Source organism: Diabrotica virgifera, chromosome 1, assembly GCF_917563875.1.
Source record: "Diabrotica virgifera virgifera chromosome 1, PGI_DIABVI_V3a".
NCBI lineage: Eukaryota > Metazoa > Arthropoda > Insecta > Coleoptera > Chrysomelidae > Diabrotica > Diabrotica virgifera.
In genome coordinates, this window is record NC_065443.1 from 100,866,327 (window position 1) to 100,893,413 (window position 27,087).

The following is a 27,087-nucleotide window of genomic DNA, read 5'->3' on the forward strand; positions in this document are numbered from 1 at the left end:
ATCAGTATATTAAATGCCAGAATTTGTTACTTGGGGAGTTTTTGGGGTCGCTGAACCTTGAATATGCCATCAGTACGGACACCCGGAGCACCTGGTGTGCATGGTCACTGCCATAGTACGTCATCTGTTGGAGTTTCGAAGATATTCCGATACTAAATTGATGCAGACATAATACTCGGGAGTTTTCGAGGTTGCTGGGTACGATTATACGACGTATATAAAGGCCGGGTGCTCCGGGGGTCGGTTCTGATGGCGTATTCATGTCCCGCGACCCCAAAAACCTGCACCTATTTTGGGTGCATTTTATACCTACACTGCAATTATGCATTTCCACCCATTTTTCTATTGTAGACATTTTTCCTGACGTCATCCCGAACACAATGCAAAACCTTGGTAGTCTATAGGTGCTCTGAAGCTAGGACAAATAATCCCGGACAAAAAATCCCCGGACAAATAATCCCCGGACAAATAATCCCCGGACAAAAAATCCCCACAAAAATCCCGGACAAATAATCCCCACAAATTTTTTTGGACAAAATATCCCCACAAAAAATCCCGGACATATCCCCAAGAAATATTTGCTGCCGAATAATTCTCTAAAAGTTTTCCCGTGAATGCAATCGACGCAAATGTTTTTCAGCTTCAGTGCATGAGGGTTATACACATGATACAATAACCCAAGATATGATATGGAGCGTTACTAATTTCGTTCAGGTCGCGCATGACGTCACGTTGTGAGTAGATCCTTTAAATTTCGAATGCATTGCCATTATGATTTGGAGATTTTAGCTTTTAATATCAGTTGTGAAACTTTCTAGAAGTGCTGTTTTCTTTAGTATGATTAAATATAATTATTGAGAGCATATTCTAATAATAAAAATCAATCAGAAACATGATTTTTTTATTATTAGGCAACATACGTCTAATTATACAGTGTGGAAGGCATAGAATAAAATGATTTCTGTCCTTGTTTCGAAAAATTATAAAAAACGCTGATACTCGTCGATTTTTAAATAAATATCTGCACTTCTAAACACAAATTTAAATTTACAGGGTGATTCATTAAAGTAAAACAGAGTCCATAAGCTTTATTTTTAATAGAACACCCTGTATATTTTTATATTTTTAAAAGCTGCTTTCAACCTGATTTCAACTAACTATATCATGTAGGGTGAATTATGAACAATACAGGATGAAATTTTGAAATTATTAACTATGGAATCCACTTACGGAATAAAATTGTTTGTGTCCTTATTTTAAAAGTATGTATATAAAATGCCGGAACAGGTCAACTTTTAAATTTAAATGGGCGCTTTACAAACATAGATTTAAATTTACAGGGTGATTTACGCAAGTACAGCATTGTCCATGATCTTTAGTTTTAATGGATCACCCTGTTTATTTTTATGTGCTTAGAAGCTACTTTATAACTTGATCTAAAAAAAAATGTATTATTCGGGTCCATTATGAATAATACAAGGTGAAATTTTGAAAAGGTGAAATTTTTAAAATATTCATAAATTTCGTCAAGACATTAAAGATACAAAACCAAAAAAAATAAATATTATTTATACATAGTTTAGAAAATATGTCTTTATTTAGCTAAAATACCATTATTATATACATACTTTACTATTATTTAAAGTATGATAAATTATTAGATAATTTCAAAATTTTATGTAAATATATATTATTTAATATCATGTACCATATTAATTTAATATAATTTTAAAATTTCATCTTGTATTATTCATAATAGGTCCTATACAATACACTTTTTTGTGATGAAGTTATTTAGCAAATTCTTCTTCTTCTTCTTGTAATAGGACTATGTCCTGTTTCTTCTGTTACAGTTTTTGCTGCGATCCGGAGCTCCAACTCTCGTACCATCGTTTTTTGGGTCTTCCTATGGGTCGCTTGGTGTTGGGCTTTTAGCAAATTCGAAAAACATAAAAACATACAGGGTGTTTCATTACAATTAAAGATCATGGACTATGATAGACTTGTGTGGATCACCCCGTATATTTTAATTAATGTTTAAAGAGAGCATATCTAAATTTAAAAGTTGACGTATCCTAGCGTTTTTTTATAATTTTCTAAAATAAGGACACAAACAATTTTATTCCATAAGTGGTTTCCATACACTGTAATTTCAAAATTTCACCCTGTATTATGCATAATACACCATACATGATATGGATCGTTGAAATCAGGCCGTTAAGTAGCTTTTAATAGTATAAAAATGTATATGGTGTTCCATTAAAAATAAAGCTTATGAACTATACCAGGCTTGCGTGAATCACCCTGTTTAAATTTAAATTTAGGTTTAAAAGCCTGGATTTATATATAAAAATGAACGGGTTTCAGCGTTTTTTTTTAAATTTTTTAAAACAAGGACAGAAATAATTTTATTCCATAAATGCATTCCACCCTCTATATAATACATGTATTATAACACCCTGTATAATACATGTACTGAGGATGAAATAAAGGTAACAATAAAATTGTAATGTGTTAAAGTTAAATGATAAAAAAAGTTAAAGCTGGGATAGTCATGAAGCCCATCAGTTATATTTTTGTATTACTTAAGTTCTCTTATTCATTAATTATATTTATGATCACACCTCCTAAGGACTATTCAAATCTAACTATGAATATAATATTTTTGATAAAAGTGTAATAAATTATAAGTAAAATTCACCTTAAACACAAAAATAAACAGTGTTTACTATACGACAACACTGAATATAATGCTGATCTACTCACAGAGTGACGTAGCTACGTTGGCCCCGCCTACCTGCTCCATGTCATATCTTCTGTTATTGTATCATGGGTTATACATAGCAATCGCCATGAAACCGCTTTTCGGTAGGAAAATAATGAATAGCAATTAAGATTAAGCGTGAATTGCAATTTCGATTACCAAATTTCGAATTGCAATTCCATGTCTAAAACTTCAAATTTTACATGACAAAAGAGTTTTTCAAAAATCGTGCAAGATATGGGGAATGAGCTAAGGCCGTGGGAATCATGTTGTAATTATTCGCTTAAATCTTTTGCTTGCTCTGCTTTGAATAACTATGTTCAAGACATTGCGTATTCGTGATGATAGCTCCTAGTCTTGAAAACGATAATCTTGATTGTAATGCAAAAAAACCTGTTCTTTTTTGTAAACTTAACGTCAAAAATATTTAGTCATCATCATCAAAGAGCTTTTTATGAAGAATAACTTTTCTTCGTCAAATTAAAAATAAAAGAGTTATAAATGAAAATGTTGTTGGTATCCATAATTTGAGAAAAATGTTCAAATATTTTTTTCCATTAGAAGGATGCACATATCAGACCATAATTCTTTATTACAAACAACATTTCATATAGTCGGTTCGCTAAACTCAGACACAACTGGCTAGTGATTTTAGTCAGTAATTTTGCCAATTTGGCAAAAAAAAATTACTAATAGTTAATAATTGCTAAATAATTAGTAATTTTGCCAATTTTGGCAAAATTGGCAAAAAAAAATACTAAAATCACTAGCCAGTTGTGTCTGAGTTTAGCGAACCGACTATAATAACAATTTTCATTTCATAACAAATGGAACAGTCCATTTATCATTAGCTCCTCCCATTAAAGGGGAGGCTGTATACTCGTATAAACCTTTTAAAGTTTTTAATAAATTATTGCTTTCAAAATATACTCAAATTGTATTTTTGAACATCTTATTTATTTTATATAATAATTAAATTCACTATCAAATGTCATTGATATTTTATTAATACTTAATTTAAAATTTAGTTTGACATTCACAAAGTGTCAAACTCAAATGTAAATAACCTATGCTTTGCTTAACAAATCGAGATTAAAAAACTAGCCTACTTACTAGCAACGATTTCAGCTGACGGTTAGTGTGTCGGCAGAAAATAAAATGATTGTGACGTCACATTTTAGACTTTGAGGCCGATTATCTCGAAGACGGTTAGAGATATCGAAATGCCGTTTTCAGATTTGAATTCAGAAGACAAAACTACATAAGAAACCATCGATAAATCTGCTCCAAGTATTGCAGGAGCGGCAACGCAATAACACACAGACTTTGCGAATTTATAAACGAAAAGTTTTCGTTGAAAATGTTTCATCCGGCAAGCAGATGGGTACAGATCGACCTATATTCGCATCTTAGACAATGTGGGTTTTAGTTATATTTTGCGTGAAATTCAGGGAGGACAGAATGTCCTCTTACAATTTTACAATTCCTGCTTTAAATCTGCCATTGCTGCTAATTAAATTAAATTATAGATTGTGATTGTCTAGTTGCTCGTATTAACAAACATTTAAACAGTCATGGTTTTGTTCTAAATTTTATAAACATCGTCATTAGTGCATCAACATTTCCGGTATATTGTCTACCGTATAGAATACAATGAGTTTTTGTATATAGTTATCCTTAGAATTATTCAATGTTTGCTACAGCTACCTCTGTGTGTAAGGATATTGGTGGTCATAATATATACAGCGTGTCTACTTAAGTTGGCAACACATATGGAAAACCTTTTTATTATTAATTTTACGAAAAAAAGGTATTCTTAATACAAATTACAAAGTACTACATGGTCTAAAACCTAGAATGCAACCATAATATATGTTCATCCTCGATAAAATAATGTTTTTTTCCGTAAAGCCGAGTACACAATGCGAGCCGATTTGTATGCGAACGCTATATTCTTATAATTTGTACGGCAATACGAACCTCTTACCAGCTGTTCATTCGTCACTCGTCACAAACCCAAAGATCTTATACACATAGATTTGGCCAACTTCGAAAAATAGCGTAACGCGGAGCATCTTCGGGTCAATGGTCTATCTATCTCTCTCTACTGGTGCTTAGCTTTCTCTCTCTAGCATATTATGGCTGCCGCCTCTGTGTAACTGTCGTTCCGTTACTTCCACCTCTTGGTAGATACGCTCACATTCGCAGGACAGGCAAAGATAGCTAGACCACCGTACTTGATATTGACGTTACACCCCGATTCATTGTTTAGCATATCCCTAGCCAGATCTATTCTTGACATATCTGCACAAACCACGGCCTGTCGGTTTTTGGGACTGAACACAAAAGAAATTCGCAGTTCAATTTGGACGGCGCCGGCGTGGCGAACGGCAGCGATATTGTCTCGTCGAATCAAGATTGTGTGAATGACGTGTTCCTATAAATAAGAAACGTGAGAAACACAATGTAATCAAATTTTTTTATAGTTGATAACTATATTTCACTTCGTCCTTTGGTCTTTTCCAAATTATTTTACTTCTCTATTAATTTAATTCTTTTTATACAGGTCCTCTTTCCTTTTTACTTTTCTTAAAAATTCAAAAAAATTTTAATCTGCTTCCTAACTTTCTAATTACTCCAATATTCTAACTTTACAACTTTATTCTTTTTTCGCCACTTATTAACTCTTATTTATTTTCCAAATACAGTTTGCGTTTTGTGCATCCGGCTGACACACTTCTATTGAATCTTTTGTTCATTCATATATTGTATCAACTTCGATTTAATTTAAATATACAAATAATTCCATTTTCTTTTCTATGCATAAGTTTACAATATTTTCCTGTATGTTTGACTATAACTAACACTTTTCTCATTCCGTTAATTTTTTAAAAAAAATTTCACCTCACAATCTGATACCAGTTACATCAATTCTCACCTATTTTTTCAAATAGCTATTTTCATACAGAATCAATATCCTACTAGACTTATACAACCAACATTACAGTTAACAAATTTACCTTTCCTAAACACACTATTCAACTTCTCTATCAATTCAACGTTTTAACTTACACCCCCAAGGCTATATACCAAAATTTTCTTGCTTTCATTAACCACTAATTCAATCTGACATTTTGTTTTCATTACCATATGACAATAATTTCGATCAAATTTAATTTTATAGTCAATTTTATAGTAATGGTTGTAATATTTAAAAAAGTAAATTTAAATTCTAATATTAAAAATTAAAATTCCAACACAAGACTTAAACTTAAATTTCCGTAACCACATTGTATCCTGACCCTGGTTAATACCTTAAAAATTGCCCTGTCCTGGATGTCAATGTCACTGACATTTGAAGTATTTCTACTTCCTTGTAATGTTACTTATTTTTTCATGAAACCAAATTTGCAATAAAACATGGGGATTCCTATTTGATTTAAAAGTTACCCCCACCCCACCTCCGGGCGGTAGAGTGGAGGGTCGTGTTTGATGTTATTCGGTAGGATCTTAAAAAATATTAAACACGTATTTTTTAGTTTTTTTATTTGGAAGGGTATTTCTCGGGATATTAGACCGTTTCTATAATTTACCTATGGTATCACGATAAATTGTTTTTTCCATTCGTCCATAATTCGAAAAAATGTCTCGAATAAAAGTTGCTTATTTTTACGTATGCAATCCAAATCTGCAATAACAAATGGGGGTTCCTATTTAAGATTTTAAAGTTACCCCCATCCCACCTCCAGGGGGTGGAGTGCGGGGTCGTGTTTAGTATCAGTCGATAGATTTAAAAAAAAAACAAGTATTTTTCATTTTTTTTTATCCAATCTTCATTTCTAGAATTATTCGATGGCCACGCGGTTTATTCGATCGTCCTAGGCGACGACTTCCACCCTGGGCACCAGGTACCTCGGAGACCATCGCCGTCATGAAATTCGTGTTCAGTGACCTCCACAACCCCCCAAGAATAAAAATTGAACTCATTTCCGTCAATATTTCTTGAGTTCTAAACTTTTCATTTCAATCTCTTCGAGATGCACTTTGAAAATGCATTTTTTCATGCACAAAAATTTTTGCCGGAGATCAATTTAGTTCACAAAATTGCCGGACTCTCTCGAATCGAATGCAAAAAGTTGCATGACAATTCATCTTACTGCACAAAATTCCTAGGTTTAATGCTTCGATGCCTCGCCTATATGTATTTATGCGGATAACTATAGATTGATAGTTGTAACAGGTACATAAACATCGATTAATAAAATATATTGATAAACAGCAATATCGATTACAATAATCAACTATTTAGAATTCATCACGACGTTCGTGTACATGTTGAGTTTTCTTATCCTCTACGTCATCTAGAAGGTTGCTGCAATATTTCTGCTGTCTTTTTCTGGAACGGATTTCTTAGAAAATATTTTGCGTACATTTAGTTTGTTTGGTAATTCTGAACCGTTTTGCTAGAATAGGATATTGATATTGAACTAATTGTACGAACGTGTTAAAATATCCTAAATATAAACCTATTATAATATACAATTTATCCAACACAATTAACAAATGACAGCAATAATATAGATAATAATCGATTGAAATCATTTGGAAGAGATAAAAAATTGAGAAATGTCCCTACCTTTTATCATACATTTGCACTGCATTACACAAAGTGATGAGACCTCTTAGGTGAGAAACGCAAGAAAGAATAGATACAGAACAACAAAACAGAAACAGGAAAGAGAACATCTCTTAAAAAAGTCACCGCTGTTTTTAAATATTTTAATCCCAGAAAAACAGAAATGGAATATGCACAAAACAAAGAGAAATGCAAATTCATAAAAATAAAAAATGGTAAAACTCACTATATCAAAATATATTTATCAAATATCATAAATATCACCAAATAATCAAATAAATGTATATCAAATATCAATACATTTTATATCATAAGAAACATGAGAACTGCCTTAAGTAACCTAACTCATCTTTCCAATGGATTAACTAGGGCTTCCAATCCCGCAGCCTGAGTTCAATCTCGGTATTTGCGGGACTACCAATTTTCAATCCCGCGGGATCTCGGTATTTGCGAGATCCCGCATACTAAAAATAGTAATATTTATATAAGGCAAATAAAACAGTGAATTAATCAACTAACTCCACATTTATTTAAGTATTACTATTAGTACCTACGAGATCAATCAAATTACACCGTTTATTATTCACCAAAAACAGTAACAATACTGAAAAAAACAAAAAATCTATCTTCTCCAAAAAATACACCAAGTTTTAAAAATCAACAAAAAAAAATACATGAAAATTCGACTGCAAATTGACATACTTAGTGTACTTTACTTATTTAGTTACTATATTACTTAGCTAACGCTTTCAATTGAAAATGTTTGCGAAGGAAACACAACATATTTTATCTAAACTGTCGTCTGCCAAACTACTGCGTATTATAGAGGCAATATAGCCAGCATCAGAAAATGCCCTTTCGGCTTCCACAGCCACACTTGTCGGCGGTATTCCTTTTAAGGCTTTATATGTGTAAATGTAAGATATTTTCCCATTGACCCCCCAGATTCATAGTCATTTCTGATATGGTGACGGGTACAGTACATTACATGCTGATGATAAAGCTAACTCTAACTCCTGTTGCAATGTAAGCTCAAGATCGGAACCCCATGACGGAACCTCTACATTGACGTTTCTTACTTGATCAGCCTCTTCGTCATCATTGCTCTTAGCCTCTTCGTCACACGACGCGTGATAATCGCAATAACGGCAAAGTTCGACAGCAAGTTTTACCGGCTTCAAGATATTTTTTAGATTTACTAAAGCATCAAAATTCACAAAAGTCACCGGGCGATAGCGCTGGCGAGAGGTCGAATGTACGTGTTTTTCAGTCCCGCAAATCCCGCGCATTTAATCCCGCATCATGCGTGATTGCAAAATGACGCAGGATCCCGCAATAACTAGATCTCGGTATTCCGGGATTGGAAGCCTTATGATTAACTAATTAATTATGTTGAAAATGATAGCTAGGTAATACATTTCGATTTCTCTCTCTCCGTGGCGCTGCAGCCCAAATCGGGCCCTGGTCTCCCCCGAGTATCTCTGTCCCTGGCTCCTTTCCTCTAGTTGTCCACCTCCAATATCTCTTTAGCATCGGTTCTCCATTTCTTCTTCTTCTTTTATATAGGCAGCTGTTTTTCTTCAACGGCGCCTTTCATTCTGTCCCTAAATTGTCATTCCACTTTTTTCTTGGGCGTCGTATACTTCTTCTGCCTAACGGTGACTTGCCCCTGGCTATTCTTACCATCCTTGATTCAGACGTCCTGCTTATGTATTGATTCCACTCTTCTTTTCTGTTCTTTACCCAGGTATTTATATTGTCTACCACACATATGCGTATGATTTCCTCCTTTCTTATCCTGTCCTGTAGTCCTTTTCCAGCAATCCTTCTTAAGATCGTCATTCCATTGGTCTCCAGATGTCTTTGCGTTTTGCTTGTATCTGGTCTTGTTTAGGCCGTGTAAGTCATAACTGGCCTAATAACTGACTTATATATTCGGACGTTTGTTTCCACTCTTAGGTGTTTGTTTTTCCAAATTGTGTCGTTTAGGCATCCGGCCGTTCTACTGGCTTTAATTATTTGGTCTTTTACCTCTTCTTCGATATTGTTGTCGGCTGATAGATTAATTCCCAGGTATTTGAAAGTCAAGTCAAAGTCAAGGTTCTCGATTTAAACGTGTTTAAAATAGAGACTGCACAAAAATGTTAAATAATGTTAAAAAATTAAATAGTGAAATATGCACTATAGAAATATAAAAAGATTTTAAATATTAAACTGTCTTTAGATCTTTATATAAACTTTCTAAACTTGAAAGTAACATGAAAGTATCCATTACGTTGGTGCTCCGTGTAGCTGCTCCACATAGTGGATACGTTGTGGGAGCATCCATAAACTACATCGTTGAAAAGGGGGAGGCCGGGACTTTGCTTATTACGACGGTATACGACAGGGGGAGGGGGCCATAAGTGCACATCCGACGTCGTTTGAAGTTCACGAATATAAAAAATATAACCTATTTTAGAAGGAAAAATAATTTGTATATTACTTTTATCGCATACTTTTCATTTCGTTTGTATCACTCACAGCCTTAATAATATTGCTAGCAGTTTTATACAAAATAACAAACAATAAAACATTGTCCTATGTCTTTAAACAAACGCTTCTTTTCAGAACAACGTCGGGAAACAATAAATATTAAATTTTTCACTTATTTACTGAATATTCTGTGTGAAAAAATTCTAAAAGAATGAATAGAAATAAAATATTCTATTCTATTTATTAGTTAGTAAATTGTATCTATTTATACCTAATAAAAGAAATGGCATTGAAATCAAAACAAAATAAGTATCAAGATTTATATGATGCAGTTAAGAAAGCATAAGAACTCCGATAAATGTGTTGTCTTTTGTCCCTATAAAGCTAATTATTAGGTGTACAGTGAACTGAGAAAGTACGCGGATATTAATGAGCTTCATAGTAATACTAATTTGGATACATTCGTAAATAAACTTTGAGAGCTAACTTTTAAAAATCTAGGAATATCATGGAATTTAAAAAAAATCACTAAAAAATGGGGTCATGAGTTGCAATTGCGACGTCGGTATGAGGGGTGGATCAACTGTAAACGACGCTTTACGACGGAAGGGGGGAAGGGTATTAAAAACTCCAAAATTTTTACGACGTAGTTTATGGATGTTCCCGGTGCTCCTCTCGGCGCTCACCCTCGGCGATCCAATCGGTGGCGGTTTATCTGTAGACGAGAGCATGCCGTATCCAGTGGAGCAGTTAAACGGAGCACGGAGCATCAACTTAATGGATACGTACCTTCACCTTCCGCAAAAAGTGTTCTAGTATTCCATATACTAGTATGCAGTATGCAGTCTAGTATAGTCTGTCTTGTCAAGTCGGGAGATTCTTAACACACTTCGATAATCACACATTCTCCCGGTACCGGGGGTCGAATTGTATAGGTTTCTTGACATGATAAAGAGTTACAGAAATTTCCGTACTGCAGTACATAGATCCTTCCACTGTTTCAGTTCCGCCCTCTGTTCTTCAGCACTGTGCCACTTCGAAAGCTACTTGCTTGCACCAAAGTTTAATTTTTATATAACTGCTGCGTTACACCAGATTTAGGCTGTAAGTCAACTGTCAAATTGGTTGCCTTTCAGCGCCAATTGATAACATCAAATACTATTGACTGTAATACATCCAACTCCCACAGAAATCTGGAGGCACGTTGCCACTAGCGCGCTAGCGCCACTGTCGGCTTAAAGTGAAACTACGTTTTGAAAATGTAAAATTTGGCGTAAACATTCAAATTTAATTTTATAAATTTTTGAATAACGAGCTAATTTTGCTAAATTAAATTAAAATAAAAATAGTTCAAACACTTATACAAAAACAATAATAAAGCAATTTTATAAATGTAAGGTTAGATTGCTCTGGTTATCACCGCACACCACTAGATGGCGCTATATTGTTTGCTTCCTCAAATGTAATGGGAAATGTCAAGAGTTGTATGTATTACAGTCAATAGTATTTGATAACATTTACAAGGTTAACAGTGATAATTTCTTAATGTATAAATCTAGTTAAAATATACGAAGTTAATATAATATTATAGTTATTAAGGTACCAAGGGTCTTATAAGGATAATAACGCTTGAGGTCAATTGTGTATAGTGTATATACCGAGGGCCTTTGGCTCGAGGGATATACTTTTACCGAAAGCGTTATTATCTATAATATCCGTGGTGCCTTCAACGTTTAATGTCCGACTAAATTATTCTTTATATGCAAAAAAATTTGAATGAATTTTGAATTAATTAGTTTTCAAATAAGTACATTTACCAGCAATAGTCGTAACGTAATTGTGGTAACCATAGTTTTACTTAGGTTGTTATTTGTCAACTTGACACTATTTAACTAGTTATTTAAATTTAATACCCTAGGGCGTTACATATTTATCAAAATAACGCCCTAGGGCAATATATCATACTTAACCGACTTCGAAATCATGTCATTATTTGTCAAGTAATATACCAGTCGGACATTAAATCATTTATAATATGGTACAGTTAGACCCAAACCCAGACATCCAAAGTGAAAGTTTTCCTCCAACACCAAATTGTTCTATATGGTCCACATAATGTTCAGAAAAAAGTCGCACCATTTTGAGCGTCGGGTTTGGGGGGGGGGGGGGGGAGAAATCTGCAAATTCGTAGTTTTTTACGTTTTTCGTCAATATTTCTAAAACTAAGCGGTTTAGCATGAACAACCCCCTACACAAAATTGTTCTACATTAAATTTAAAATAAAAAAGGCCCTATGCATAACCCTTCTAAAATGAACGGTTCCAAAGTTACGGAGGTAGTATAGTATAATTGGTCCAAAAAAGGCCTAACCCAGACATCCAAAGTATTTTCCCTCAACACCAAATTGTTCTATATGGTCCACATATTGTTCAGTAAAAAGTTACACCATTTTGAGCGTCCGGTTTGGGGGGGGGGGAGATGGGAGAGAAGTCGGTAAATTTGTAGTTTTTTTAAGTTATTCGTCAATATTTCTAAAACTATGCTTTAGCGTAAAAAATTTTCTATAGAAAAATGTTCTACATAAAATTTAAAACAAAAAAGGTTCTTTACATACTTGATATAAAATCAACGGTTCCAGAGTTACGGAGGGTGAAAAGTGGAGGTTGTCGATACTTTTTATATTTACCGAATTCTCCCCCCCCCCCTCTCCCCAAACCCGACGCTCAAAATGGTGTGACTTTTTTCTGAACATTATGTGGACCATATAGAACAATTTGGTGTTGGAGGATAACTTTCACTTTGGATGTCTGGGTTTTTGGTATAGTTATATCATAAATATTGCCCAAAAAATATAAAATGTATCGAAAACCTTGACTTTTCACCCTCCGTAACTCTGGAACCGTTGATTTTATAACAATTATGTATAGAACGTTTTTTGTTTTAAATTCCATGTAGAACATTTTTGTATATAACATTGTTTACGCTAAAGCATAGTTTTAGAAATATTGACGAAAAACGTAAAAAAACTACTAATTTACCGGCTTCTCTCCCATCTCCCTCCCAAACCGGACGCTCAAAATGGTGTAACTTTTTGCTGAACAATATGTGGACCATATAGAACATTTTGGTGTTGGAGGAAAACTTTTACCTTGGATGTTTGGGTTAGGCCTTTTTTGGACCAGTTATACTATACTACCTCCGTAACTTTGGAACCATTCATTTTAGAAAGATTATGCATAGGGCCTTTTTTATTTCAAATTTAATGTAGAACAATTTTGTATAGAGGGTTGTTCATGCTAAACCGCATAGTTTTAGAAATATTGGCGAAAAACTTAAAAAACTACGAATTTACCGATTTCTTCCCCCTCTCCCCCCCAAACCCGACGCTCAAAATGGTGTGACTTTTTTCTGGACATTGTGTGGACCATATAGAACAATTTGGTGTTGAAGGATATCTTTCACTTTGGATGTCTGGGTTATGACATTTTTTGGATCAACTATACTATACAATTAAATAATTCAATAATTCAATTATGCATGCAGTTTGTGTAAAAAATTCCCATCACATCACACGTGTTGGAACAATCAGCCGATGTAAATGACCTATCTTCAAGATATTCTGCTAAAACATTAGATCTTCATATCTTTGATTTTGTCCAGAGAATTCGAAAAATTCAGATATACCAGCTTAAAAAAATAAATCTGCATTAGAAAAATGTGTTGAAACCAAAAAAATTGTCGGTCCAATAATAAATATGGGTTAAATTTAGAAAATATGTACCAGATTTTAGTGTTATTTTTAAAATAAATTTTCTTTAAATATCAATCAAATTTTTCAACATGTTTGGCTGTATGTATTACATTGTTTGCTCTAAATCGAATACATCTTAAAAGTAAGTCGTTTTGTTTTAGGAATAACGAAAAACGAAAAGAAAAATCTCGAAATGCTGCTAGATGTCGACGATCTAAAGAAACCGAACTTTATCTCGACCTTGCTAGTTCCCTCCCGTTCTCAAGCGAGCAGATTAGCCAATTGGATAAGGCTTCAGTTATGCGACTTGCCATTTCCTATCTTAAAATCAGAAATATGATGACAGCTGGTAAGTTTGATTGTGACACTGGTATTACTAAAAATCGCCAAAATTGTCATATTTCGCCACTACTTAGGCTGGCATCGTTTCGTGTCTTAATGGCCACGCATGGAGCATGGAGCGAATAGGCTTCTTTTTATCTAATCATATATGCTTGCTGAAACTGTACGAAAATGTTGTGTACATCTCGAATTAATTCCCAGTTTTTTTTCTAATATTTGTCTGATCGTAAATATTTGGTCTATTGGAGAGATGTCGCTGTTTTGCGTCTCAAAAGGTGGATTCATTTATTCGCGATGTTTTCCCTTAAATAGGCAGGGTTTGTTGATTTTGTTTTAGAGTTGTGACTGCATGGCTCCACTGAGGATGCATAGATGCTGAAATAGCTATATGGAGATGGTGGTCCAACTCTGAATCAAATGAAAACAAAAACTGCCTTTATCTATTTGGTCTATTGTTGACCTTCCAGCATGAAAGCCGCATGGGTAGTCGCCTAGAATATCTTCCGAACCAGGAGTGAGTCTCTTTAGCAAGATAATTGATAGAACTTTACATTCTGTGCTAATAAGCGATATGCCTCTATAGTTTCGCAACTGTTCTTTATTTCCGTTCTTATGTATAGGTATTATAACGCTTGCATTCCATTCCCTATTAGGCATTTTATGTTGTTGCCATAGTCTCAGAATAATGTCATACAATTTTTCATGTAAAACGTTTGGTACTTTTTTTATCAATTCTCCACTTATACCATCATTTCCTGGAGTTTTGTGATCTTTAAGAGATGCTTTCGCATTTTTAGTTCTTGAAATGTTGGTACTGGTATTTTCGTATCTGCAGAATCGAATGTAATATCTGATCACTTTTGGCTTTTCGTTAGGGCGTTCGGTTTTCGGTTTTTTCAAATTTTTTAATTAGATTTAATTTATAACTTTTTTTAAGTAAACAAACAAGTAAACTCAGTCTTAACTTTTATTTTACATTGTATGTTCAGAAAAAAAATCGTTGGCCATGATAACATTAATATGGGGATTAAAATATCATAAATATTACTCATTTTACACGTTTATTGGTAATTTTCAAAATATCTTAAGTAATTAACTATGAAAATTATTCTCGTTAAAAAACAATATATTTTTCTAACTAATTATACATTATTTAAATATAAAGGAATACATAAAAGTTGTTACAAATTGATTTAAACGGAAAATAGTAGGCTGAAAACTCCAGTGCAAACATAGGAGGAGAACGAAGACTACCGCAATGAACTTTTTAAAAAACATTAGAGTTGTTAATGAATTGCTGAGAGAGTTGTAAAATTGATGCAAGACATTTCATTGTCCCTCACAAATGAAAAAGCAAGCAAAGTGTGTTACAAGTAGTTGACCCCACAAGAAGTGTTTTAACGATTTCAGGAAGGCAACTTTGATTAATCTTTAAATAAACTTTTACTGAGTAGTTACTATTTTCCATTTAAATAAGTTTGTAACAGCTTTGTGCATTCCTTTATATTTAAATGTATAATTAGTTAGAAAAATGTGTTGTTTTTTTAACAAGAACAATTTTCATTAGTACATATTTTCATAAATACTCAAGATATCTAGAGACTAGAGAAAGATCAATAAACGTGAAAAATTAGTAATATGTATTTAGGATATTTTAAACCACATATTAAACTTGTTATCATGGCCTATTAGTCTAATAGCTAGGAGCGGATTTTGTGCGTGATAAGTAATATGGAAAAACTATACGGGGATATGTTGAATTAGTTGTGTACATGACTTTCCCCAACGGCTGGAAACCAGAGTGGGGGACGAGGTTAGTTATAAGGGGTCAAAGTCGCGGTTTTTATTATTTTTTTTGTGACGCTCATGATCGAGATACTGCACCAAAATTTGGGAATAAGTAGGTCATGACGTAACTAAGTAAAATCTCCAGGGGTGGAACGCTGCGTGGCCGACAAAGGGGTGGGGCAGGGGTGAATATAAAAAATATAAGGGGTTTCTTGCGACGTTCGTAATTGAGATAGTGCACCAAAATTTGGGAATAAGTAGACCATGACATAACTAAGTAAAATCCCTAGAGCCGGAAACCAGAGTGGGGGACGAGGGTAGTTATAAGGGGTCAAAGTCGCGGTTTTTATTATTTTTTTGTGACGCTCATGATGGAGATAGTGTACCAAAATTTTGGAGTAAGTAGGTCATGACGTAACTAAGTAAAATCTCCAGGGGCGGAACGCTGCTTGGAGTACAAAGGGGTGGTAGGCAGGAGTGAGTATAAAAATACAAGGGTTTTTTTTGCCGTTCGTGATCGAGATAGTGCACCAAAATTTGGGAATAAGTAGATCATGACGTAACTAAGCAAAATCTCCAGGGGCGGAAACCAGAGTTGAGGATGAGGGTCATGACCTACTTATTCCCAAATTTTGGTGCAGTATCTCGATCATGAGCGTCACAAAAAAAAAGAATGTGTGTGTACTTTGTACGCACGTAAGAAGTTATACTTCTATTATATGATTTAAACGAAATTATTATACTTTTTATTTATATTTTATTTAAATATTAAACTAATTTGTACTTACTACTTCTCAAACATTTTTATTAAAACAGTGCCAAAAATTAAAATAATAAAAGAATAAAACACACACAAACACATTAAAAATGCCACAGATGATTTCTGAACATTAATTGTCGGAACATTTTTTAACTAAATACGTATTTTCTGAAAATAAAATTATATAATAAATATACTTACAATCATAAAATGTATAAAAAAAATAAAAAAATAAAAGTTTTTATTGGGATTCGAACCAGCTATCAGCGCGGTTGGTATATTGGGGTTCATTCGCCTTAAACGCTTCGCCACGGAGGCAATGTGTCAGTATGTGCGAAGATCGACTAACTAAACGGATTAAGCTTTTGACATTTTTGAATTAAATTAAATTATTTTGATTTTGAATTGAAATGATTTATAATTGAAAAATACAACAAAACATAGAGTAAGAAAACAATATATTAGGTGAACATTGATAGAAATTTTGATGGTAATCAAATTATGTAAATAAAAGTATTACATACTATATATTTTGGTAGGTTCAAATAGGTAGGTACCTATGATACATTTACAATTATTACGTACCTGTTGCTTTTAAAAACTATTTAAATGTCACTACAATTATAAACTTTTTTGTTTCTGTCCTCACAACAATAAAACTAATATATTATACATTTGTTTACCTTCATATTGAACAATTATTTATTATTGACAGATCATTTCAACACCCAATCAGAGCCCGTATAACGACTAATACCATACTGTCGGTATGCGCATGCGCGCAGATCAATATAAATTCACCCTCAATCTCAATCGCGCCTAAAAAGTATAACTTCAAAAAATAATAAAAACCGCGACTTTGACCTAACTACTACCCCCCACTCTGGTTTCCGGCCGTTGGGGAAAATCATGTACACAACTAATTTAACATATCCCCGTATAGTTTTTCCATATTACTTATCACGCACAAAATCCGCTTCTATCTCTCCGACTATATGATTTTTTTCTGAACATATAAATATGTAAAATAAAAGTTAAAACCAGAGAACAACGAAAACTGAATTTACTTGTTTGTTAGGTACTTACAAAAAGTTATAAATTAAAAGTAATTAAAAATATTTGAAAAAAACAAAAAAAATTTTTAGGGGTGGCTTGGGACAAGGTTTAGGGTTAAGATTTTGGGCCGAAATTTAAAATTGAATGTTTATGGTCTACCCATAACTAAAATACAGCCGGGGAGATCAACATTTTTAAACTTTAGTTTTTTCGGAACACCCTAGTAATAGTAAGTACAATAATGCAAAAATAAAAGGAGAAAGAAGTATAAAAACTTCTTTTTTCTGGTAGGTAAATTTGAATGAAAAAATTAGAGAAAACGTTTTCGGTCCTATCGACCATCATCATTGAGTCTTGATTATAAGATCTTTAAAAACCTGTTATTATTCCCGTCAAACTGGAATAATAACAATATGTGAACACTATCTATTTTGTTAACCTGTACATTATTGTAAGAAAAAAGGGGTAATAAAACGTTTTATTCAAATTCTACCTTGAAATTTGGAATTTTATATCACAAAAATTCTCTCAATTTCCATTTAAACATGTAATTTTCCTTTGCATATGTGCTTATATGCACGTTGCAGTCGAAACAATTTTCCAATCAACTTAAATCGCAAATTCAAACCGATCTACAAAGTGTATTATTATGAGGTAATTAATTGAATAATTTGTAATAACGCACTGCGGATCGGAAACAATTTGCAAATATAATAGAGGATTTTTGCGAGTTATGTTTTGCTTAAGGACATGAAAACTGCGCTTTAAGATTTCTTGGAAGATATAGGAATAATTGTAGAATTGAGCTTTAGTGGAGTCACTGAAGGTGGATATGAGCTATTACCTCCGATTTCGTTGAACCTCCATCGATTTGCACGAAAATTGGTGAGTAGTTAGAGGATATCTCAAGGAACAAAGGTGACATGGTGCCAACTCGCGCTTTTACCCTGGGGGTGGATGCCACCCCTCCTCGGGGGTGAAAATTATTTTATTAAAAATAACCCAATTCGATAGACGGACAAATTATAAGCAAAATTTGTTATATAAAGTTATTAAAATAAATCAAAACTTTTTGAGTTACTAAAGATCAAAAATTTTAATTTTTGGTAAGAAAAATGCATGTTTTTAACCGATTTTTCATAGATAACTCAAAAACTATAAGTTTTTACAAAAAAGTTATTATTACCAAAATTGAAGCTAATAAAAAATTAAACAAACTTCTTACTAAAAAACCTTTTAATATTAACTAAAAGTAAATTATAGGAAATTGAATGCATATCTTTTTCGACGAGTGCCCAAATCTAAGTATTCAAGCTTAAACTACGGGAAAATGATGCAATTTATAATATAAACTTATTAAACATTTGTCAAAGTACTTATAAATATCTATCAAATGAGATACCGAACAAGTTAATAACAATAAAATTTATGCTCCAAAAATTTTTCAAACTTTATCTTTTAAAAATTTTTCCAAAAAATGTTATCCTTTTTTGTATTAACTCCGTTATTTTGTTAAGATATCAGGTTCAACTAAAAACGGTTTGAAAGATAATTAAAGGCTATTAAAACGAGTTTGAATTTGATGTTTTAAACCCCTTACTTTTTTAAAAATCAAAGATTAAATGGCCACGGTTACCTACATGGTTCTCGCAGCAAAATTTTAAGCTTTAAACGTTTCTATCTCGGTTATTTTTCACCCTACAAAAATGGTAAAAAAGGTAAATTATTTGATATAGAAAAAACTAAAATTTGGTTATTTGCCATTTTTTACGTATATTGAGTATTTTTATAGTTATTATCAAAAGAAAATAAAAATGACGATAATTTTAAAAATTCTGATTTTTTAAAATTATATCTTTTTTTCAAAAATATGCATTCTAAACCGGTGAAAATTGTTAAAAGCATTACTTATGCTAATACAAAGAAATTTTTGTAAGGATTACTATAAATTTTAATTTTTGTGCAAATGGCGTATGTTTTATTTTTCACTTTTTCCTAAAAAATTCGAAAGGATTCTCTTAGTTTCATCATAACTTGCTTAATTTTGATGCTATTAACTTCTTCTGGAGCTCATTTGTTAGGTATTCTGAAGTACTTTGATAAGTGTTTTGCAGATATATTTTATAAAATGCATCGTTTTCCCGTTATTTAATCTTGAATACTTAGATTTGAGTACTCATCGAAAAAAATTTACATTCAATTACCCATAACTCACTTTGAATTAACATTAGTTTAGTACTTTGAGTGAATAGTGTATTCAATTTTTTATTGTCTTCAATTTTGGTAAGAATAACTTTTTTGTAAAAGCTAATAGTTTTTGAGTTACACGTGAAAAACAGCTGTAAAACATGCATTTTTTTACGAAAAAATAAAATATTTGATCTTTAATAACTCAAAAAGTATTGATTTATGTTAATAACTTAATATAACAAATTTTGTTTAGAATTTGTCCCTCTATCGAGTGATGGTATTATTTTTAATAAAATAATTTTCACCCCAGAAAAGGGGTGGCATCCACCCCCAGGGTAAAAGCGCAAGTTAGCATCATGTCACCTTTGTTACTTGTGGTATCCTCTAACTGCTCACCAATTTTCATGAAAATCGATGGAGGTTCAACGAAATCGGAGGTGAAAACCTTCAGTGACTGCACTACTTATAGTTAAAGAAATTCTAATTCAGAAAAATAGAATTGTGTTGCATATTGGTTTTGATCCAATTCATTATTCATCTTTCATAATTATACAGTGTGGCAAAGCCAAATGGAATAAATTCATTATTTCGTAAACCGGCGACTTTAAGGAAAAATACCGAAACAGGTTGATTTTTATTTTTAAATTATGATTTTTTTGGCATATATCTAGTGACTAGTGATGTAAAATTTCCGGGAAGATTCAAATGCCAGAAAGTTTCCGGGAATATTGGAAACTTTCGGTAACTTATTGAAATATTGTATTTTTCTTGTTAGTCTATTGTATGTTAGTGTGTATTGTATGTATGTTGTATGTCTATTGTACGTTAGTTCTGTAAAAATGTTTTCTTTTTTGTCAATAAACTTGGGATGGTTGGTTAATATTTTGTCTATACACTGCTTAGCTAATATATGCTCTTTACCAGTGATGCTTTGTCCTGTTAAAAGGATCAAATAAGTTTGCAGCATAGTGCACAGGCTTCACTGTCATTTTTTTCTTTTTTTTTTTCTAATTTAGATATAAGCATTCCTTTTCCTCGGGCTTACTGATTGGAAGTAATGGAATATTCTCGGTAAAAATATTTTCTATGTTCTTAAATGCCACGACAACCTGGGATCGTTTAAACATATTGCCTTCCAATAAAGTAATCCATTTTAAAATAATTATATAATAATTATTTATTATTGGTGTTAGCACAACTGCTACTTTTTGCAACTTTATTCAAAATATTTCATTATCCAGACAGTTTTATTTAAAATTCCGTGAAGATTTTAAATTTTCTCCCTCTTTGACCATAAGCATCTGTAAAGAACTTTCAAACACAATAAGGCTATTTTATAATTAAGGATTGAACCCTATCTAGTTTTTACAGTAAGTTTTAATAATATAACTTTATTGTAGTTTTGAAGCTAGATTGTATTAAATCGGGCAAGAGATAAATATGTGGGAAATAGTTACCTTTTTAACAATTTCTTTACAACATGCCTCAACATTTTTAAGAGAATGTAGGTTCATCAAATCAGACACCAGCAAATTGAATGTATGAGAAACACAGGAATATGCTTCAATCAAATTATATTTGTTTTTTATCAATCATTTTGCCTTCGGCAAAATGATCCATTGGTGTTGCATTGTCTGTAACAATCCCACAAATTTTTTTGGGCCGGCTTCCTTTATATTATTTATTATTTCTTGTGAAAGATATGCAGCTGTGTGCCTTTCACAATCTGTAAAAAAAGTTAAGTATACACATTACTGGTTCAGGTGTTGTCAAAGCAGCGTTTAGACACCGCTATAAATCGCAACAAATTATCGATATCAATCGAGTTGTTTCAATTTATCGTTGAGGGTAAACTGTACACTGCAGCGATTTATCGGAATTGGAGTTGGTATCGGATTGCATCAATTTATTGTAATGATCGAGTTGTTTCAGTTTATAATCAATCGCGACAATATATTGCAGCTTCTAAACAGCTTTATAAAAATAAATAAATATTAGCAATTTATCGTCACAATATATTGCTTGCATTTATCGCGGGGTCTAACGCCCTTAAAGTTAATAACAGATTGGTTTCTTATATTTGACCAGCCATCACACAGAATGCCTAATGTAAATGCTTTATATTTTCAAAAGTTCTCAGAAATATTATGGAAAGTTCTCGGAAATATTCTCGATTATTTCATTCATAGGAGATTCTGACCAATAGAAAGCTACAGAAATCTAAATTAAGCTGATAATTTTATAAAGTGATGATATATTTTATAAAATTATAAAAGTGATGACTTTTAACCGTAAAATATTTATAACAACTCTGTGTTTAACTGTACTAATTTGTACTTACATAAATAAATTACAATAAAATTTTGGTTTTGAACAGTTTTATTCATAAAATAATCGCAACAAATTGCACTCGATCTCTAAAATTAATATAGAATTTTAGAGCTCTTGTGCAATTACTACTGAGAATTTTCCATTGAAAGTTTCCGGGAATATTCGCAATCACGAGAATATTTCCATTTTTTATAGGCGAATATTCTCGGAAACTTTCCAATGTTCGCGAATATTCGCTTGGAAATATTCTCGACTCACATCACTACTAGTGACGTCATCCATCTAGGCGTGATGACGTAATCAATGATTTTTTTAAACGAGAATAGGGGTCGTGTGCTAGCTTATTAGAAAGGTTATTCAATTCCCTGTTCAGTAATATACACATTAACATAATTATTTCTAAAGGGTGTCCAAAAAAAATTTTTTTAATTAAATAATTTACACAAAAAGAAGAATGTATGTAATTTATGTAATTCAAAATATATTTTACTACTCTAAGAAAATTAAGAAATAAACATTTCTTTTCGCTTAAATTTAATGTTCAAGCTGCCACCCACCTGTCTGCGTCTTGGCAGTTTCAACATTTAATTTATGTGAAATGCAATGTTTATTTGTGAAGTAAACATTTTTGTTCTGATTTCTGATAGCAGTAAAATGTATTTTGAATTAAAGAAATTACACACATTCTTCTTTTTGTGTCAATTAATTTACTTCAATAAAATTTTTTTGGACACCCTGTATAAATAATTATGTTATTGTTTATATTACTGAACAGAGCCTTGAATAACCTTTTAAACGAGCTAAGCTTTGTTTTTAAACCAAGAGGAGTAAACTAAAAAGAAAGATTCATACCCAAGAAAGTCACTAGAAATATCACCAAATAAATACATCTTCTTTTTTGGTTGATCATATCGGCCTTTGACGGTAATCCATATAATATTATTATATTATACTACATAATAAGAGTAAAGGGACTAAAACTTAAAGGAATGACGCAGAAAATACAAAAAATCGCTGATATAACTTAATTAACCTATGAAATGCCAATAGTGCCAAATATTATAAATGTCATTAGTGTCAAAATTTGATAACAGTGGAGTAAACTTGCCTAAGGTTGGATCAATTACAAACAAGCTTTACGGTGCGGGAAATTTGAATTACTCCTCTTGGTTTTGAAAACAGACTATACACTACCCCTATTCTCATTTTAAAAAATCATCGATTACGTCATCACGCCGAGATGGATGACGTCACTAGTATGACATATATGCCAAGAAATCATAATTTAAAAATAAAATATAAAAATCGAACTGTTTCAGGATTTTTCCTTTAAGTTGCCGCTTTACGAAATAATGAATTTATTCCATTTGGTTTTGCCACACTGTATGTATATAAATTGAAAAGTCAAATAAATGGCGTTCTTCTTCTTTATATGCCTATCCGTGACGAATGTTGTCGATCATCATGGCAATCTTCATCTTATCTGCAGCAACGTGAAAAAGCTGCACATATGTTGCGTTGAACCAGGTTTTGAAGTTCTTTAACCAGGATGTTCCTCCTTCTGGACTTCGCTTTTCAAATATTTTTCCTTGCAGAATGGCTTCTAGGAGGGCATATCTGTTGCAGTTGCAGAAAACTTTTAAAAATTCCTTTAAAAACTATTTATTCTCGAGAAATCAATATACCGGGTGTCCACTTATATTTTCCCCCATTTTAACTGAGTAGAACTTCTAAACGGCTCAAGATAGAAATATGCCGTTTTCGCTGAAATGTTTTATTTTAGTAAAAGTTTTGTCTGAATGGGTTGAATTTTTTATATCGCTTTCAAATACGAAAAGAAAAAAGGCGGATTTTTGAAAAAAACGTTGTTGACTTTTTTTGAATGGAACACCCAGTATATTTTTTTGTAAATTGAAAGAAAGGTCATTCACCTATCCAGCAATATAAAGTTTTTCAAAATCGGTTGTCAAATCACTGAGTAATTAATTTTTAAAAGGAGAGGTGCAACGTGGATATCACATACCTAAATAACATAACTAAGCGAATTGATGTGATTTCCACATTGCATCTCTCATTTTAAAAATTAATTCCTCAGTTATTTGACAACCGATTTTAAAAAAAAATAATATCGTTGGATAGGTAAATGACCGTTTTTTCAAGTTTTTAGGTAAATGGCCATTTTTTTTATATCGCTTTTAAATAAAAAATGGCGGATTTTTGAAATAAAAAACGTTGTTGACTTTTTTTATTGAAACACCCAGTATATTTTTTTGCAGCTTAAAAAAACGGTCATTTACCTATCCAGCGATATAAAAATTTTTAAAATCGGTTGTCAAATAACTGAGCAAATAATTTTTAAAATGAGAGATGCAATGTGGAAATCGCAACATAATATAATTTTGCTTAGTTATGTTATTTAGGTATGTGGTATCCACGTTGCACATCTCATTTTAAAAATTAATTACTCAGTGATTTGACAACCGATTTTAAAAAATTTTATATCGCTGGATAGGTAAATGACCGTTTTTTTTTAAGCTGCAAAAAAATATACTGGGTGTTTCAATAAAAAAAGTCAACAACGTTTTTTATTTCAAAAATCCGCCATTTTTTATTTAAAAGCGATATAAAAAAAATGGCCATTTACCTAAAAACTTGAAAAAACGGTCTTTTACCTATCCAACGATATTATTTTTTTTTAAATCGGTTGTCAAATAACTGAGGAATTAATTTTTAAAATGAGAGATGCAATGTGGAAATCACATCAATTCGCTTAGTTATGTTATTTAGGTATGTGATATCCACGTTGCACCTCTCCTTTTAAAAATTAATTACTCAGTGATTTGACAACCGATTTTGAAAAACTTTATATCGCTGGATAGGTGAATGACCTTTCTTTCAATTTACAAAAAAATATACTGGGTGTTCCATTAAAAAAAAGTCAACAACGTTTTTTTCAAAAATCCGCCATTTTTATTTTTGTATTTGAAAGCGATATAAAAAATTCAACCCATTCAGACAAAACTTTTACTAAAATAAAACATTTTAGCGAAAACCGCATATTTCTATCTTAAGCCGTTTAGAAGTTATAGGCAGTTAAAATGGGGGAAAATATAAGTGGACACCCGGTATAATAATTATATTTTTAAAGGCATAGTATAATGGTCTTCTAAATATCTCCTGGTTTCAAAACTCCTGATTAGTGAGTTATTAGTCACTTATGATTCCGGTTGCCAAGGACAGATAATACGCTGTTTACCTAGTTTTTACCTTTTAGTGGGAATAGTGAACTAAATTTTGTATTTCAACATGTTTATCTATAATAGTTCCGTTTGTATCAAAGTATTTTTTAATTAAATAGTTAAATTTCGCCGTAAAGTAGAATAATTTCAGAATTCTGATTGACATTACAAAATATATAAAGAAAAAACAGTAAATGATAAGTGGGACCCAGACGTACAGACGTAGAGATTAGGATCCGAATTGAAATAGCAAGATCCAAATTCATAAAAATGAGAAAGCTCTTAAGCAACCGCAACCTAAGCGTTAACCTCCGATGGCGCGCCACGAAATGCTACGTACTCTCTACTCTACTTTACGGAGTATAAGGGTGGACGTTAACAGCAGCAACTATAAAGAAGTTAGCGGCTCTAGAAATGTGACTGTATCGACGCATACTGAGAATTCCTTGGACAGACAGAGTGACCAACACAGAGGTATTGAGACGAATGGGTAAAGAGTTGGAATTGTTAACAACTGTTAAAAGGAGGAAAGCGTCATACCTGGGCCATGTGTTCCGTAATGATAAGTACAGTCTGCTACAGCTTATCGTCGAAGGCAAGATTGAAGGTAGAAGAGGTTTGGGCAGGAAGAAGAAATCCTGGCTGAGAAACTTGAGAGAATGGTTTCAAATACCAGAAGCTGCGAACATAATACATGCGGCACAAAACAGAGAAACCTATCGTTTGATGGTCGCCAACCTTCGGTAGAAGACGGCACATAAAGAAGATAAAGAAAAAATGTCTGATTTGAGAAATATTAGACCTTGGGCCCACACTTAAAAAAATTTATTACCTCCTTCCATGACTTTTTTTATTCAGTTATTCATGTCGAGTCAGATAACTTTTCTAATACGGAAATATTTCAGGAGGGGAACTGGGAACGTTTCGCAAATATAGTGGTTTCTAAATAAACTCTTGTGCGTCCGACAACTGGACTACCCTTAAAAATTTGTCAGACAATATTACCAGTAGATTGTAAGTATTTTCATCAAACAATCCTGCAAAACAAATAATTATTTATGACTCCATAGTGCGTCCCCATAGGGGGGCGCACGGGGCAATTTATACCCTCACGGCCGATATTTGCAGGGTTATTTGATAAAAATATTTACAGTTAACTGGTAATATTGTCAGACAAATTTTTAAGAGTAGGTACTCCAGAGTATCATTACTCCATTAATCACCAAAGTTTAGAAACCTCTATATTTACGACACGCCCCCTCCTGAAAATTTTCCGTATTGTTATCCAACATGAATAACTGAATAAAAAAGGTTTTTTTAAGTGTGAGCCCAAGACCTATTACCCTAAATAAACTTAAAATACAATATATAAACACAGAGACGACGAAAATAGGAGAAGGCAAATAGAGGACACGTTGGCCACGCATTTATCTTCCCTTCGTCAAGGAAAAGGACCGAAAGACAGTTTATAATACTCAATTCTGAGTAAAGATGAAAAAGAGATAACGGCAGTTTTGTTTTAATTTGATTCAGAGTTGGACCACCATCTCCAGATAGCTATTTCTGCATCCCATTCGTCCTCGGTGGAGCTATGCAGTCACAACCCTGAAACAAACATCAACAACCCTGCCTATTTAAGGCGAACATCTCTCAATACGAGGAAAACAACGAAAAGCCCCAGATACAAAGTTTACTACTTTTTAAACAATTAGAATAATTGAAATTAAAAATATAATAAAAAATATTTTAAATCTA

General features: G+C 32.6%; 1 protein-coding gene across 4 annotated transcripts in view; it reads left to right on the plus strand.

Annotated features, from left to right (window-relative positions):
* Positions 1-27,087, plus strand: part of LOC114349416 (hypoxia-inducible factor 1-alpha) — a 356,521-nt gene that overhangs the window by 113,851 nt on the left and 215,583 nt on the right. For all 4 annotated transcript variants that reach the window (XM_028299786.2, XM_028299789.2, XM_028299787.2 and 1 more), the window contains exon 2: positions 13,788-13,975. In XM_028299786.2, the coding sequence (XP_028155587.1) occupies positions 13,788-13,975 (188 nt within the window). The remainder of the gene's footprint in view (positions 1-13,787; positions 13,976-27,087) is intronic.